Consider the following 17,597-nt stretch of genomic DNA (forward strand, 5'->3'; position numbering starts at 1 on the left):
TATGTACATACACCCACTAATGTGAATGTAAACATTTGATTTCATCACCTTATGAAATTTCTGCAAAAATATTAATAGTTTTAATCACTAAGGTGAATAGGGATTGCTCAAAAGATATTACATTGACTCCAGGAATTCAAAAGAAGGGTTGCACTAGGCTGATAAAGTGCTTGCCTATTCTGTATTTCTAAAAATATACCAGGTGTTTTCAGTGTCCACATCCCCTGCTGTAAAATGGAGTAGCTTTCATGTTTAAAAGGTGTCCAAAGACCAGGCTTACTCTCTGATCAACCCTGTTCTTCGGGTTCTGAGAGCATATGCAGCCTACGTCATTAGGGTTTTTTCTTCAAGAAAAAAAAAAATTTAAGCAATAGAACCCTATTTTCAAAAGATATCGTAAGATGATCCCCAATACATAGTTGTTTGTTTTTTGGTTTTTTTTTTTGAAAAGTTCCTGCACTGCTTTAGGGAATGGAAGATCTGAAACCACATCCATCTTTCCTAATTTTCCTCTCCCTGAGGTACCTTAGAGTTCCAGGGAACAGTATTCTTTTCTACACATATATGGTACTTAATCTTTTTGTAATTAAGTATTCACATTTGTATGTTTATCTTCCCAAACAGCTGTTCTCAGAAGGCAGGAGTTTTCCCTTATATTTCCTGTCCCTGTAGAGTTGCTAGTTAAGAGAGTTAAGAACTCAAGGAATACTGGCTGAAAGAATGGACTAACTTCCTGTTCGTTTTTATTTGTTGTAGGGTACAGGCATCCTTCACCTGCCATTGTTGCAAGAACGGTCAGAATTCTGCATACACTACTGACTCTGGTCAACAAACATAGAAACTGTGACAAATTTGAGGTGAACACACAGAGCGTGGCTTACTTGGCAGGTAAAAGCACGAAACAGACAAAATTAATCTTACCGAATCGATCTAAAAACATCTGTCAGTCCTTCAGCTGGTTGCTTGGCAGGGTAAAGAGTTCAGAGTCCAGTCCTGTGGTGGTGGTTAAAATTTTAAGTTTTGCCAAAACATTTTTCCTTATAAAAGAACTTGCATTAAAGTCTGAAATGCATTCCCTTTGTCATCTTTGGTTCAAGACACCGCCTGGTTCCCTATTTTCTGTCATAACATCTGAAGGCCTCAGCCTAGCATCCTTGGGCCCTTCAGCAGTTCTCTTGACTGTCGCCTTTCCCTACATTGCCTAAGTCCCAGTTTTTATTACCTCTCCAGATGGATGGGCTATTTTAAGCTCATCTACGTGCCACCCCCTTGGAATCGCCTTTCTGCCTCTTAAAAGTGCGTTCCTAATGCCATTTGTTTTAGCCAGAAGGTCTGCCCATCCCCACCATCCCATTAAATCTTCCCACTTGTTCTTACCCGGTGTGTGTTTCTCCACTCGGCAACACTTAGCACTCCCGTGTAATGCAGCTCTGGAACGTAGCGAGTGCGGATTCCCAATTTAGGAGACGGCAGTTTGTGGCAGCTTTTTTGTTGGAATCATTTGACCTTGGGGAAATCATCTAATATCTCAGAGTATTTTTCCTTATCTAAAAAATAGACCTTATAGTACCTGTCCTGCCCACTTGCTGTGTTTGTTGAGATCAAAAGTACATTAAAGCGCTTGACAAATACAAGGTACTTATTAAATCTCAGTATATTTCATACTTATGTAGTCTTTCAAAACAGACCATAAACTTCCAAAGTAAGAAAGTCTGTCCTAAGTGGTTTATATCCTTAAACTTCACACTCTCTAGGGTTCTTTCTCTGCTTGTCTGACAGCTATTACCCTCTAAGAGGTTGTAAGAAATGTATCCTGTTTTTAGTCACACTTGAAATTTGTTAAATTTTCTCATCTTCCTTCTTTTTCCTTTTAGCCTTACTCACAGTGTCTGAGGAGGTTCGAAGTCGCTGTAGCCTAAAACATAGAAAGTCTCTTCTTCTTACTGATATTTCAATGGAGAATGTTCCTATGGATACATATCCCATCCATCATGGCGACCCCAGCTATAGGTAAGTAGACTTCTTCTCCCATAATTACATAATTATAATCAGGTTTCAGTTTTCCATGCCAGTGGAGGCAGGCAGCAAGAATAATCAGGAAGGTAATATATAGGGGAATCTAAAGATATCTAGGAAGAGTATATAAATCAAAACTCCTGTTACACACATACCATGTTTAATGTGGATTAGTAGTAGGAAAGTTTCTCTTCTTCTAATCTAACTGTGCTCATGTTAACATTAGTTTGCCTCTGTTAAGCACCAACCAGTTGAGTAATGAGAAGAGATGATTTTGAAATTACCGAGTTGTAAGAAAGGGCCTAGGAAAAAACCAACATGAAATATAAGCCACATCACATTCTTAATGGTAGAAAACTAAGCTATACAGATTTGTGCAAAGATACACATGCCGACACATTTGTTGTCTTAATCCCCATCACGCTAAACTTACTTAAAATTTTTCTATGGTGTGGATTTAGTTGGTAGAATAATCACATGCCCACTGTTGTATGTGGTTTGGGGTAGTATATTTTTCACTATAACATGGAGAAATTACATGAAACTTTGGAGACTTTCTAGATTTTCAATTAAAAGACATCTTTAAGTTTTAGGTACCATGTTGAATGTAGGAACGTAATTGTGTAGCTGTAGAGCTTCTATCATTCATCACCATCCCACTTTTCGATTAAAAAGTCTTCCACAGTTTCCCACTGAGATTTTAGCAGTGTATGCAGAAGTTTTCCAGGCACACTTGGTTTTCGATAGTCTTATTCTTCAATCATTTCTCGGATTATATTTCTCTGACATATGCCCTTTTGGTCCTGAAAAGGAAAAAATGAGTTTGCTTGTGTTCCTTTGTCAAAGTATGGTTGCTTTTCTTGGTTTAAACCAAGAATACAATTGCCTGTTTAGACTTGATTTCCCCTGATTAAAAAATCAACGTGGTACAGTTCTGCCAAGCGTCAGTGAGTCCCTACTGTGTATAAGACGTCGTGGCACGAAAGTAGGAGAAAAGTGCTAATTTTTAAGAAAATTTCCCAAATAGATTCAAGAAACAAAGGAAGAAAGAGAATATTTCTTGGACATACACTAAGAGCTTGTACCCTAAAGCCTTTTAAAGTGCAGTTTTAAAATTAAGTGATTTCTGTCATTGGGAAATAGGACAGCCAATTGAGAGGGGCAAACAGTGGTTGTCTTTGTCACCATGTTACCTAATTCTTCTCAATTGTTTAAATCTCTCAGGACGCTAAAGGAGAACCAACCGTGGTCATCTCCCAAAGGTTCTGAGGGGTACCTTGCAGCCACCTATCCAGCCGTGGGCCAGACCAGTCCCCGGGCCAGGAAGTCCATGAGCTTGGACATGGGGCAGCCTTCTCAGGCCAACACGAAGAAGTTGCTGGGTTAGTTTATCTAAATTACATAGAGCTTGTTAAACTTTTTTTTTTTAACGGCCAGATACTTTCACTCGTGGAAGATTATTCAAAGGTGTTCAAAATTATCAAAATTTCCCATTTTGATATAGCAAAGTTTTTGATGCCAATTACAAGAGAGTTTGATAGATAAGTCAGTTAAGCCATATCAGTTAAACAGACAAATGAGAACAGGATCTTGAACCACTTTTTTCTGATTCCTAGATGAAATACTGTGCTTATCCTCATTTTGTTCTGCCTTGGCCGGGCAGCAGGGAAATGGGAGTTGGGGAAACATTAGCCCGAGAAAGGAGGAGTCTGGCCGCACTCAGATGCAGGACCTTTAACAATACATTTCCCCAAAAGTATCGCCTGAGAGCAGAATACATCAATATGCTATGAAGCTGTAATAATGCTATTTGCCACCTTTTCTTTAAAAAGACAACAAAGTAAGATTTTTTTGATTACTGTATTTTTTATTACTGTATGGTTCTTTTTGAAAATGAAGATTGCTCAGTTACATCAGCATTTGTCGATGAGAGAGGTATACCTAAAATTCTGTGAAACCCTCTCCCTTTACAAAAACTGAAAGTAAATAATGAGAGAGCTCACTGACCTCATGCCACCACAGAGGAACTTTGTCTGAAGTTGGAATTGTTTCTAGAATACCTTGGGATCCATATTTCAGTGACCATGAATGGCTCAGTGGGTCTCAGTTATCCATACAAGCATATTTTTAAGTATCTTTAGGTATTGGGAAAATGTTTCTGTTCATAAGGAAAACAGTGAACAAACCATGAAGTGTGAAATAAATAATCTGCTAGTGAGCCATGAAAGAAATAGAAACCGTGAAGGTTAATCACTGTCGCTAGTCACATAGGGTTGTTACCTTTTGTTTGAGTTTCTTTCTGTTTATACTTTGTCACAAAAGAGTCTTCTGGGAGTTTCCTAGTTACTTCGTGTTTTGTAATTCTGGATTTTCATGCTAAGGAAGTTGTAAGTGCAAAACTAACTTTAGAGAAAACGTACTATTGAATTCAGTTAGCCCATGTGCTAGATGAAAAAGTTATGGTCTCTGCCTTGAAGAGCTCATAGCTTGGTAGCTAGGCTTATAATCCACTGATTACGAAAGCATCCCCAAGTGTGCCGCTAAGTAACATGTCTTGCTGAGGAGAAACTGAGGATCTGAGGAAATTAGGAAACACTGCAGAGAGGAAGTAACTTTGAACTTTTTGAACTTTTGGGGCTTGAAGATTTACTGTGCACTTGCCTGACAGATACAGGGTGAGGAAGGCGAGTGTTCAAGAGAGGGGAGTGACGTGCGGGAGACTTTATATGCCGCGTTAAGAGATTTAGCCTTTTGTACCCAGCAGGGATCTTTAAGCAGGGAAGGGTTGTTAACCAAATTTTGTTTTTAGGCAAGTTTTTCTGGCTGTGATGTGGAGAAATAGTCAGAGATGTTTGGCAAAGGGACCACATAAGGGATTGATAGAGCATCCAAACAAGAGACAGTGTGGACCTACACTAAGGCAGGAGCAATGAGAGAATGGAGAAGAGGGGTCAGGTGTGTGGTGATGTCTGAAGTAGAACGGACGAGACTTAGTGCAAGTCTAAATAGTCCACTGTCACCACTTAAAAAATTTTTTTAAATGTTTATTTAGGTTTGAGAGAGAGAGAGAGAGAGACAGAGTGCAAGCAGGGGAGGGGTAGAGAGAGAGGGAGACACAGAATCCGAAGCAGGCCCCAGGCTCTGAGCTGTCGGCACAGAGCCCGATGTGGGGCTCGAACCCACAGACCACGAGATCGTGACCTGAGCCAAAGTCGGGCGCTTAACCGACTGAGCCACCCAGGCGCCCCTCACCTTCATTACTTGAAATAAGAGAAAGGTATTTCATGTAGTGCGATACGTGACTTAGACTCAAAGCCAAGTGGAGACGGTGCTACTTGCCATTTTTGAAGCATGTCCCAGTATGTCTATTATTTAGTACTTTCAGGCATGCAAATGTTGTTTTCAAAACTGAAGCGTTAAAATCAAACTTTGATCTTGCCCACATGTGGAAAAATTTCATGCTAATGACTAATTCTTGCCACGAGCAGAATTTCTTAAATTGAGAAAAGGCTGTTCAGACATAGTTGATCTTTGCAGCTGAACAGTGCATACCCCTATACTCATCACCAAACATTGTACTTGTTGGCAGAGTTGGTTACCTCCAGTGTGGTGAATGTAATCTCAGTTTAATTTGGACCAATGAGGTACATCCGGTCCTGAGATGGAAAGCCGTGGGGCCAAAATTCCTTGACAAGATGGAGACTAAAGGAGCGAGACTCTGCCCCCAGGGATGTGTTTGAGCTTTCTTTGGGTCCTTAAATGAAAACTTAAACACTTGATGTCCAAACATTTTCTTTTTAGTATAAATCCTATTCACAGACACTGTGGTTAATGAACTGCCATATTCTGTAACTTTTGTTTATAGGAACAAGGAAAAGTTTTGATCACTTGATATCAGACACAAAGGCTCCTAAAAGGCAAGAAATGGAATCAGGGATCACAACACCCCCCAAAATGAGGAGAGTAGCAGAAACTGATTATGAAATGGGTGAGAAACAGAGTTAATAATTGATCTAGATCATTGAAAATAAGATGGGAGAGCCATATTTGCTTTCCAGCCATTTCTTAGAATCTTTAGGATGAAATATAGACGCGTTTGCTCTTGTTCAGAAGATAAGCTATACAGTCCTTAAAATGAAAGTATTCCTGAAACCTGTATAAAAAGTAATCATATATATGATATACAGCATTGTAAACAGCTGGCCAGAACTTCTGTGTAGGTGAATATTAATTCTGTAAGATATTGATGTTGCTGTTTTAAGTACCTGCTAAAAAGCTATTGAATTAGAGAAGTAACAGTAAAATGTTAGGTGAAGTGGTATCTGGTGTGAATGTTCGGTTAATACAGCTGATTGTGTTAATCCGTATCTCACTGCAGAAACTCAGCGGATTTCCTCATCACAACAACACCCGCATTTGCGTAAAGTTTCGGTGTCTGAATCAAATGTTCTCTTGGATGAAGAAGTACTTACTGATCCAAAGATCCAAGCGCTTCTTCTTACCGTTCTGGTAAAATTTTTGACCTTTCGTGGGGGGTGGGTTTTTTGCCCTCAAGTTTTTATTGCAGTCTATTCTTGGGAGGCCCTTAAATATTAAAAACATGAAAAGGAAGACGGTCTTCTGCCTCTCACCAGAACAGATAACAGTTCAGCCACAGAATAAAATGTATTTTGTTGACTTTTTTGCACTTTGGCAGGCTACGCTGGTAAAATATACCACGGATGAGTTTGATCAGCGAATTCTTTATGAATACTTAGCGGAAGCCAGTGTTGTTTTCCCCAAGGTTTTTCCAGTCGTGTAAGTATCTCTTGTTTGTGTTTGACTTTTGTATCTATCTTGAAGTCATGTGTTTTATAAAAGCTCAGGCAAAGTATCATCCAATAATGTTCACCGGTTGTGGAGTGGGGGGGGATACGAGACAGTGTGATAGAGATTTCAGCTTAGAGACAGTGGTTTAGTGGGGGGCCAAGACTAGTTTTGGCCTATTAGGGAAAACATTTTTTTTTTTTTTTTTTTTTTATCTTGTTGATTTTCTGAAGGCTTCATCCTGATGAGCATTGTTCATTCCCTCACTTAGCAGCAAACTGTTAGATGCTGTATGTACCTGTTTTGGTTTCTTTTTTGGTAGAGCTTGTGTGTTTATCCACAGCTGAGTGAAAACAAAATTAACCTCCTATGTAGGAGATGACTTTTATTCTCTCTGAAGAGCAAAGATCATATTAGCCTCAAAGTATTTAAATCTAGGGGTGCCTGGGTGGCTCAGTGCCAGGCACCCAGGGGTGCCTGGGTGGCTCCAAAGCATCCGACTTTGGCTCAGGTCATGATCTCGCAGTTCGTGGGTTCGAGCCCCGCATCGGGCTCTGTGCTGACAGCTCAGAGCCTGGAGCCTGTTTCATATTCTGTGTCTCCCTCTCTCTCTGTGAGCCACCCCTGTTCATGCTCTGTCTCTCTCTGTCTCAAGAATCAATAAACGTTAAAAAAAAAAATTAAAAAAAAAAAAAGTATTCAAATCTAAATAACCCAAAGAAACATGGGATATTCTATTCCTGATCTAGACCTTCTATGTAGTATCATTGTATCCTTACTTTTGTTTAATCTCAGTTTAAAATGTCAGAATTTTATATAGTTGGCTCTTGGTTATTTCTATTAATGGAGTGTGGCCGGGTTAGACATAGTTAATTTCCTCTTAATTTTGAATAGATCATATGTTCCACCCCTCCAAATTAATTTTGCTTTCCTAAAGTGACTGATATTAAATTTAGTTTTAACTCCCCGGGTACATATCAACAGTCAGCAGAAAGAAATGGTCCTAAAACATGTCAAATGACAGAAGCCAACCTTGTCTTGAGCAAACAGTCACCATATATAATTAAACACGGTTGCATGACGGTACTAGTTGGTTGTTTTTACCATATTTTTCTTGACGACTAAAAAGGACAAACCACGAAAATAAATTCATACGTTTATTGTAGAAAATTGGAAAAGCACCAGAAAGTAAAAAAACACCCCTCTCCCTTCATCTTTATCAACGTTGTTCTGGGGAATATATGATCTTTTCCAGTGTATATTACCATGTAAGTTTCCTTTAAAATGTTCCTGTGTTTTGTTTTTGTTTTTTTCTTAGACACAATTTGTTGGACTCTAAGATCAACACCCTGTTGTCATTGTGCCAAGATCCAAATTTGTTAAATCCAATTCATGGAATTGTGCAGAGTGTGGTGTACCATGAGGAATCTCCACCACAGTACCAGACATCGTACCTGCAAAGTAAATGTCTCAGGAGGATGGTTGATGAACTTGCTAAAATGAGCGCTGTTACAGAACGCATGACTAAAGAATTCTTTATAAGGGATCGGCTTGTTCATACTTCTCTCTCCATATGCCGTTTTCCGACTCTTTTCATCGCGTGTTCAGTTGTTCAATACAATACAAAGTTGTGGTTTACAACTTTTTAAAATTGCAATACGGTTTTATACTGAGTTTAAGTGAGTTTTAATCTACCCTGACATTCATTGTTAAAAAAAAAAAAATAAAGGTTTCAAATGTGTGTAGGTTTTAAATGTCATCAACTATACAACTTATTTAATTTCTGTTAAGATTAAGAGAGTATCATGCTTGTTGTAAGAGTAACATTTGATTTGTTGCAGGTTTCGGTTTTAATGGCTTGTGGCGGTTTGCAGGACCCTTTTCCAAGGTAAGAAAATATTTTTTTCTCTACTGACAAAATGAAAGTTTTTATTCATATTAGTGTACCTGCTCTGAGAACATACAATACTCTGAAAACCAGAATGATGATTCACAATAAACACATTATTTTTCTAAAATGTTTTCCACCATAGACTCTTTCCAAGAGGCAGCACCTTTAATAGGTTTATATATTAGTTTTTACCAAAAAACAACTCAGTTCCACTTAGGCTTGACTTTTCAGAAGGGTGTGATGAACTTCTGCAAAGTTTTCTGCTCTCGGTCACTCATGTGTTTGATGATCGTAATGCATACACTTAAGTATCTTGTAATCAGAAAGGAGCATTACCTGTGGCTAAAATCTACCTCGTGACCCAAAAGTAATATAATGTTATATTTCAACTCAATCTCCGTTCTTAAAAAAATTACATAATGAAAAAAAAAATTACCTCCTGAAAACATTTTTCCTTCCAACCTGTTGGATTAGATTCATTCTTCCCTGAATATATCCTTATTTGTTTCTACTCATTTTTTTCTTTGATTGGCGTTAGTTGATATAGTGCTACATAAATGTGTTTTTGATGATTCTATTACTGGTTCCTCTAGATTGAGATTCCTTGAAGGCAGGACTTCTGTTTCTTCCCCCTACAGTTCCTAGTGCAGTGTCCTAGTTTTATGAATTCAGTATTTCATTTTTATTTTGTTCAGTTATTACTGAATATCTTTTGATATGCCAACGTTGTGATTTTTAAAATGGGTCTGAGTTCCTAGAAGTAAGTATATCGTGCAGGAATGTGTGTAGTTGCACGCAATTCTCTGCCCTTCCCAGTGTTCAGTTAGTCGAATATGTAAATGGCAGCTGGAATGATGATACTCTGTTCGTTTTCTCTGTTTTGGAAAACTGACTAGACATCATTCCTGATGGTTTTATTGTCTCAGGATCAATGCCGTTTTTGCTTCTGCATGGCTTTCAGTAATTACAGGTTCATTCGGAAGCTGTAGGTGTAAGCCAAATAAAATTCCCCACATTAAGTCCCATGGTAGTCTAGAAATACTACACCAACCTCTCCCCGCCCCCTTTTAGCGCTGCAGAATACAAAAGAAGAAAAACAGTACATTAAGCCCAAGACAAAAATTGAGTTAATCTTTTGTGGCTTCAGAGGGGATTTACAGAAAAAAAGAATGGAGCTAAAATAATTTCCTATATTTTCCATTACAGCAAACCCAAATCCCAGACTATGCTGAGCTTATTGTTAAGTTTCTTGATGCCTTGATTGACACGTATTTGCCTGGAATTGATGAAGAAACCAGTGAGGAGTCCCTCCTGACACCCACTTCTCCTTATCCTCCTGCAGTGCAGAGCCAGCTTAGTATCACTGCTAACCTTAACCTTTCTAATTCCATGACCTCACTCGCAACTTCCCAGCATTCCCCAGGTTAGTAAATGTAATCTTTATATAAATTTGAGCAATACTATTAATATACCAACATCAGGACTTCCCTTGTTATCAGGTTATAGTATATTTATAGTACATTTTGCTCCTTTTGATCATGAGGTTCATCTTACATTTCTTCTTTACCTTAGAGTTGACTTGAATTTTGTTATTCTATAAAGCTTTCTACTTTCAAACAGTTATTCATAAGATAGTGAAATGTTTAGTGTTCACATAGTGTTCTAAGGTTGATAATTTTTTAGAATTTCGCCAGGAAGAGCAACCTCTGTTACCTTACCCTATAAGTGAAGAGAATTAGAATTCCCTTCCTAGATATATTAGCCTTGCCCTAAGGGCTTCTATGTCTCTGGTACAGCATACCATATCCAAAAAATACACCAAGTACGGTAGTACCCCCTCTCCCTGTTGCCAGCAACAACTCAACCATCCAGAGACCAACCTGAAAATCTATAAATTAACAACCAGAAAAAAAGCCATCTCAAGAAAATAACATCTTCAAGCTCATAAGTGTGTTCCCTTACCATGGAGTCACTCTTAGGTCCACATGGGAAAAATATGCCAATGCAAACACGCAGCCAAGAAGTGGGTACACTGAGAAAGAACAGCTAATGGCTTGAGCAGGGCTGAGGCACACAAGATGGCAGGGATGGCAAACTTTACCGACTCCTGGGCTCATCCAGTGTCCCAGTGAATGTTTTCATACACCTCTGGTCCACATCAAAGGTGTTACTCAGGGCAGAACTGATGCCACTGTATATGATGATGACAGTGGGTAGTGAGGGAAAGCTTCTGTGTAGTCATGTTTGCTATTCAGAATGATACCCTTCTGAAATGGTAAAAAATTTTTAAAAAAGGTTTTGCGTTTAAAGTTCCATTATCTGAAAATTCTACTTAGGAAGCAGCTCATTCTATAAGGAAAAGGTACTATACACTGTTCTTTTTTAGGTGTTAGCATGGATTTTCTTTTTAAAAGCCAAGTAATGTATTACTCCTATTTTGTGATGTTCAAGACACATAAGTAGAACCCCCAAGTTTATAATCCTAGTTTTGCCTGAATATTTAAACATGCATAATTTCGAAGGCCTGAAGAACTCAGCAAGTATAATAGCCAATTCGCAAGATAAACCGTCTCATTAAATAACCTGTATCCATCTATTAAGCTCTGGTCAGCAACAAAGCTTTGGTTAGCAGAGGAAACAAACCATTTGGTCCAGCATTTATTTATCAGTCACCTTACTGCATTTCTTTTTTCCTCCAAGAAATAAAAGAAATCTGGCCAACTTCCCTTCCGCATATAACCATGTTCCTTTGCCCTCTGTCCCTTATTCCAGAGGACAGTGTTTCTCCAAGTGTGATTCCTAGACCAGCATCAGCGTCATTTGGGAGCTCGCTAGGATGCAGGTGCTACAGTCCCACTGCAGACCTCCTACGTAAGAAAGTCCAAGAGTGGAGCCCCACCAGCAGTCTGCTTTAATAAACACCCTGGGTGATCCTTACATACACTGGAGTGTGAGAGGCACTGCCCTAGGGTATGCCTGTGATCTTGACCCATTATCAGTGTTCCAGCCATTAAAGCCAGGGAAAAACTTAAAATACACTTTCTTCTAGATATTCCAGCCACTGAATTCTTTCCCTCACCATCACCATCCCCTCCAAATCTTAGCATTTTGGAGCTAAGGAGAACTACAGAGATAATTTAGTTCTAAGCCCGCCAGGGTTGAGGGTGATGGGGTAATTAAGGTTTAGAAGAGTGAAGGTAATTGCTTTATCACGCAGTGATAGCCAGAACCAAGGCTAGTGCTCTACCGCATACATTGTCTTCCATATCTGTGATGTATCCATCACCTTTCTTCCTTCCCTTCATCTCCCTTTTTCTTTCGTTTATGTGTCTATTTATTGCTGTCTCATTACTTCCACCTGCCTCACCCTAAGTCCACCGCTCCTTTTCTTCTATAGGGCTGTTTTCTGGGTTCCTTGTTGTTTGTAATGTTAATGACAGTCAGAAATGTGTAGACTCTGCCTGTACTGTCCTCTTGTTTTTTTAAAGTTTGGTCTATTTCCATCAAACTTTTGGCTCTTGGGCTACTAAAGTGGTGTTAAACCTGTCAAAATGATTATTTGTTTTTATATTAACTCTTTTTTGTTTTTTACACCCGGACTAATTGTTGGGGAGATTTCTGCCCATCTTTGCCCACTAATGGAGACAGTAAAGTAATCAGATTGAGAATAAAGGTAACAGTACAGGTTCCCCTGCTAGTTGATTAATTGCTCATATCCTGTATTGGTTTAAAAAAAAAAAAACAAAATAGCCCTACCCTGCAACCTTTTATTTAGAACTGTTTATAAAAATCAGAAAATAGTATGTATGGTTTTTGTTAGTTTTATACGTACTCTTAGCCAAAAGGCTGAGAAGCAATTTTTTGGTTACGGTTTTCAACCAGGAGTGTCACTCCCACTAGTTCTTCAGACGGCTGCTTGAATGGACTGCCACACTCTGGAAACCTGCCACTATGCTCAAAGGAAACTGAAGCTTTAAAAGCAATAGAATTAATTACGTAAAATCGTGGTGGTCAGCAATTCCTAGCTCTCAATTGCAAATCGTGTGTCCTTGGTTTATCAGATTAATTTACCGCATGTTTTTGGAGAAGGTGGTTATCCTTTCAGTAGTGATGTCACTCTCCAATGAAACAAACCCATTTTTATCTTTCAATTGTGGGCTCATCTCTATGAAGGGATCCTGGTTTATCTATGTATATAATTGCTGCACTTTTGTCTTTTGCTCTTATGGAATTACCTCTGTAAGAGTTAATGCTTCATTTGTAATTAGGTATACTGCTTTGTATCTCTAGCTACATGTAATCTTAGATTCCTGTCCCCTCTGTTCTTTATGGAGTGGAATTTGCTGATATCAAAGGGCTGAAAGAGGTGATGAATCTTACCCAGATTCCTAACTCAGCCTAGCATTTCAACTTTGCTGTTTGGCTGTATAAAAAGCAAAATATTTCCCTATCTCCACTCCCATTAGCCAAGTCCCAAGTGTAAGTATTTAAAGAAACTCGATGTCACCCCCTGAAATGGAGCACAAATGTGGCTTGCCATCAAAATACCCAACATTAATCTGCACCCAATCTCCTGAGCTGTTGCCCTATGTCAAAAAGCCACGGTTGCTGATCTGCATAGAGCCCAGCTCTTCACTGCAAACTTTCCTTGTTGATCAAGGCACTGCTGTCTACATCTTTGTTCCTTAGCAGGGTCAGCCACTGGGCTGTATTTTCTTTTTGGTCATCAACCAGCCTTCTCTGCTGTCAAATCAGCTAGGTAAGAGATTCGTAAACTCCCTCCCACTCCGAGACATTAAACCTCACTTAAATAAAAAAAACTTTGGGCGGTAATTCATCAACCACCAGCTTTTGAGGAAGGGGTGGTCATTTACTTACACAAAGCAATTGCCTCTGAAAATGCATTCTTCTTGACAAATTATCATAAGCTCACTTGTCTATCCCCTTAGCACAAGGAGGATTATTTAGTAAATCTATATTTTAAAATGTGTAAAGGCTGTTTTCTGACTCCCTCCCTAGTTGAAATTGAATTTGGCATCGGTGGAGCCATCAGTGGAGTTCAGTGCATGTAAAATTGTATTAACTGTGGACCTTTTAGCCAAATGGACATAAAACTTTGCCTCTTCAGATTTTCCCAAATGCCACTAAGAGAACCCTGAAGAGAATCCATGGAATTTACTCTCTCATATATAAGAATATTCCAAATTGATTTTTTAATCCACTATTAGGTCCAGGGTGGTAGAGTTGGACTTGAACGGAAGAACCAGGATTAGAGCTAGAAAATCAGGTCTAGCCACTTAAAAATGTTGGGGCAGGCAGGGGGCGGGGCAGGGGTAGGAGGGAGGAGTACCCTCTGTCTTGCTTAAGGCCAAGCCATGAGTGGCTCCTGTAGATGCTGAGCAAAGAAGCCTTTTTAAAGCCGTAGTTCTGAGTGCTTTATAACCATTTCAAGCGCAGTCTCCTGGCATCTTCTGTGCACATTAAAGAGCAAGTGTATCAGAAATAAAATCCAGATGGAATTAGTACTCATTAAAAAGAAATTAAGCAGATCCACTTCCAGTGTATTAAGATTTAATTGATACTCTGCCAAGGTCTCCTAGTATTTTTCACACTGTAATTTAATTCAGTAAACATTTGAACATCCGTTTTGGAAGGGTACCCTAAGGCACTCTGGGACACGTAAAGATGAGAGAGGCCCTGGTCACCAGCGACATCACGGTTTTTGCCTATGGATCTCACTCAGTATTGGATTTTGAGCTAAATTTTTTACTTCCTTCTAACAAATTCTACATGTACACAGGTTCTTTGCTTTAAGTGCAAAATTAATACTACAGTATTCTGTGGAAAATAACCAAAACTCCAGAATTTGTCCTACAGAGATCCATGCAAGGAACTCTTTTAGACCTAAGGAAGCGGGGAAGCTAGTAGGACTTAATACCTGCCCTCAAATGGATTTCAGAATAAGAGGGGTAAAGTGCACACAGATAACTATTTTGATTTGACCTCTTTTGTGGGACTTGCCATGTTGTACTTTATACTGTTTTCTGATGGATCAAAGGGACATTTGTTTGGAAGAATCACATAACAGTCGTGACAAAACTTTTATAACGTATTTGTGACCTCAGATAATGTGAGGTGTTAATTGATTTTTTAACCCAAACAAGCATGGGATCTATTTTAAATGGTTTTTGCTAGAAAAAGGATCTTTCCCCCCCTTTGATTAGCTTATTTTACTCTTAGTATTGGAGCATGAATTTTTTAGAACAAAAGCCTGTTCAGTTGAGTGGGTTTTTTGTTTTGTTTTCTTTTGTTTTGTTTTTAAATCACCCCTTCCACTTTATTTTGGGACTGTTTCCAAACCTGTAAGTTACTCACTTTCCTTCTGAAATGCAGACCTTCTGGATGGAGCAACTGGGAATTACAAGCATTCTTTAGCCAGTAGCCCTGACGGTTATATGCACGGTAACAGTGTGTCAAAACCATTTCTCTACGCTTAGACTTAGCTCTGAGCCCCTACCGTTCCTGATGTGTTTACCAGGTTTAAAATGTCTCCCTCTTAGAAGAAACCTAAAGGCCTCTCTCTAGGGATTACTTAAAATCTCTGAAACAATTTTAATGTTTTAGGGAACTGCATGTGGTATCCCCAGACCTTTATTTGGCATTCTCTTGATTATTTTTCCCTTCTTTTTCTGTGTTATTATTATCCTGTATTTCAGGGAGAAAAATAATTTAAGCTGAGCAGTTGCTTGCTGTAATTTCTAATTTTTCATTTAATTTTTTAGTTTAATTCTTGATTTAAACTAAAATTATTATTCTAACGGAGGTGGTAAAAACATGTCTACCCGTAAAATTAGAAGTTCTAACATTTGTTTACAGAGTGTAATATTTAGGCGATTAATGGTCAGAGTTCAATAATTCAAAACTGATTTCTTCTGAAAACCAGGGAACATAATAATCATCCCATACCTACTCGTATTTCACCCTTTTAAAAAATCCTGTGGCCATCACTCACTTTTGTTTTTCCTTCCATTCCGTGTCTGTGAAGCTTCTCTGCCTTGCTCTAAATCGGCAGTTTTCATGCAGCTGTTTCCTCATCAAGGTACTCTATCCTTCCGTCAGCTTTGCACGAAATACCGCTTACCCCACGCTCGTCCTGGGCACGTGGCATGAGACTTCACTCACCCATCCCTGTAAGCACAGTTTGGCTTAGCACCTGAGGCACTTGTAACACCACCGCTGTAAGGTCTGGTGCTTATTGGGCCTGCGGGGCCGTGCAGTCTGTCTCCGTGAGGAGCTGCTTATACCCGCCCTCCCCTCCGCCGCCCCCAGCACTGAACATGCGGTCCCAGCCCTGGGCCGACGCAGGCAGGGTCACCGCAGGGACAGTTAATAGGGAGAGCAGGGTAAGTCGTTTGAGGAAGAGTTTCTAGCTTAGAAGTACTTGTTTTCCCCCAATACCAATATAAACCCAATCCCAATATTTCCTTACAAATTAAAGCTGCCCGTGTACTCTAGCCCCATATTTAAAAAAAGGAATGCGGCCTGTACTTAGTTCTAAGGGCTAAGAAGAAAAAAATGTGATGCACTCATGTTTAATTTATAAAAGCTGTCTCCTCTTCTTTTACTCTCCTATAACTATTACACAAAAAGGTTAGACCTAATACAAAAAGAAGTAATGGCAATTGAGGAAAAGTCCATAAAAATTTTGGTTAATTCTTAGAGTTACAAGTTTGTATATCTAGCTTAAAGTACAAATATTTCCAAACACGGACTTAACATGTCTCCACGAAAGTATTTACTATACCGTAAGAACAAGCTATTGTTACCTCTTCTTCTAAGGTTTGTGTTTTGTGCTTAATCCCATTGTCCTAAGTACACATCCTAGTATGCACGTTCTAGTGTAAAATTCAAGTCCTCTGCATTTGTTCTAATACTCCTTTCCGTACGTCACGTGGTCTTTTTTATTTCAGGTGTCAAGAGCGTCTTGATTTCTGTAGTGGTTATCTTATCTGTGTGCAAGAAGTCTTCACATGGATTATCTTGTCTGATTCTTCTAACAGCCCTTGGAAATAGGCAATTCTACTGTTACCCTTGACAGATTAAGAACTAAAACCTAAAGTTAGGTTCTGATCCAACCAAGACTCAAACCTGAGTCTTCTGACATGTTTGCTTCCTTGTCTGTAATAAATGAGCCCTCTGATGTGTTTGCCTTCTCATATATGTCTTAAGACTTTTCTGACAGGTTTGCCGTATTACGTATGTAATCAACTAAGCAACGCGGGGTCAGGTAACCTACCAGAGCTCCTGTGCAGCTGGTGTGAGACTTGACTTCTTAGTCTTTTTGTTGTGTGACCTCTCACAAATTAACCCATTTTTCTTTGGCTTCTCAAGAACTAAAAGGGGTTCAGTCCTTTTATTATTTCATGAAAGTATAGGTTCCAGTTTGGGGAAAACATTTTGGTCTTTAAAAAAAAAAATAGGTGAATTTTAAAAATGGAGTGTTTTATTATATGTTAGGTTAGACCTATCCCTAGCTGTCAAAATATATAAACCATGATACCTGCCTTCAAGGAACTCATGTTCGAGCAGAGGAGATAGATTTATAACTTCAATAACTATTATGTCATGTAATCATTTTTCCTTCTTGATTTCCTAAAGTCTGGCCAATAACACCTTTTGTTTAGGATTTCATCTTTATCTGGAACCACCACAATTCATTGAAGCACAGTGCTTATTAATACACTGCTCTAGAGAATTTCCAGCTTCTTCTGTCCTGCATGTCTGTAACTGGCTGCGTGTTTGACCACAGCCCATATGGGGGTGCGGGGCGGGGGGTGGGGGACTGAAACTAGGAAATCAGGACCACGCAAGTTTTTACCTTTGT

At 39.1% G+C, this 17,597-nt stretch overlaps 1 protein-coding gene across 11 annotated transcripts in view; it reads left to right on the forward strand.

The window, feature by feature from the left end:
* The window catches only part of NF1 (neurofibromin 1), a 246,875-nt gene that overhangs the window by 221,657 nt on the left and 7,621 nt on the right, over positions 1–17,597 (forward strand). For 5 of the 11 annotated variants that reach the window (XM_027034452.2, XM_027034451.2, XM_027034455.2 and 2 more), the window contains 10 exons: positions 757–888; positions 1,875–2,010; positions 3,241–3,398; positions 5,882–6,004; positions 6,395–6,525; positions 6,713–6,813; positions 8,141–8,283; positions 8,664–8,710; positions 9,920–10,136; positions 11,486–11,584. In XM_027034452.2, coding sequence (XP_026890253.1) covers positions 757–888; positions 1,875–2,010; positions 3,241–3,398; positions 5,882–6,004; positions 6,395–6,525; positions 6,713–6,813; positions 8,141–8,283; positions 8,664–8,710; positions 9,920–10,136; positions 11,486–11,584 — 1,287 coding nt within the window. Of the gene's footprint in view, positions 1–756; positions 889–1,874; positions 2,011–3,240; positions 3,399–5,881; positions 6,005–6,394; positions 6,526–6,712; positions 6,814–8,140; positions 8,284–8,663; positions 8,711–9,919; positions 10,137–11,485; positions 11,585–15,758; positions 15,813–17,597 lie in introns of all 11 variants that reach the window. The other 6 variants (XM_027034456.2, XM_027034458.2, XM_027034460.2 and 3 more) reach the window with 4 other exon arrangements.

This window comes from Acinonyx jubatus, chromosome E1 (assembly GCF_027475565.1).
Source record: "Acinonyx jubatus isolate Ajub_Pintada_27869175 chromosome E1, VMU_Ajub_asm_v1.0, whole genome shotgun sequence".
NCBI classification, from domain to species: Eukaryota; Metazoa; Chordata; class Mammalia; order Carnivora; family Felidae; genus Acinonyx; species Acinonyx jubatus.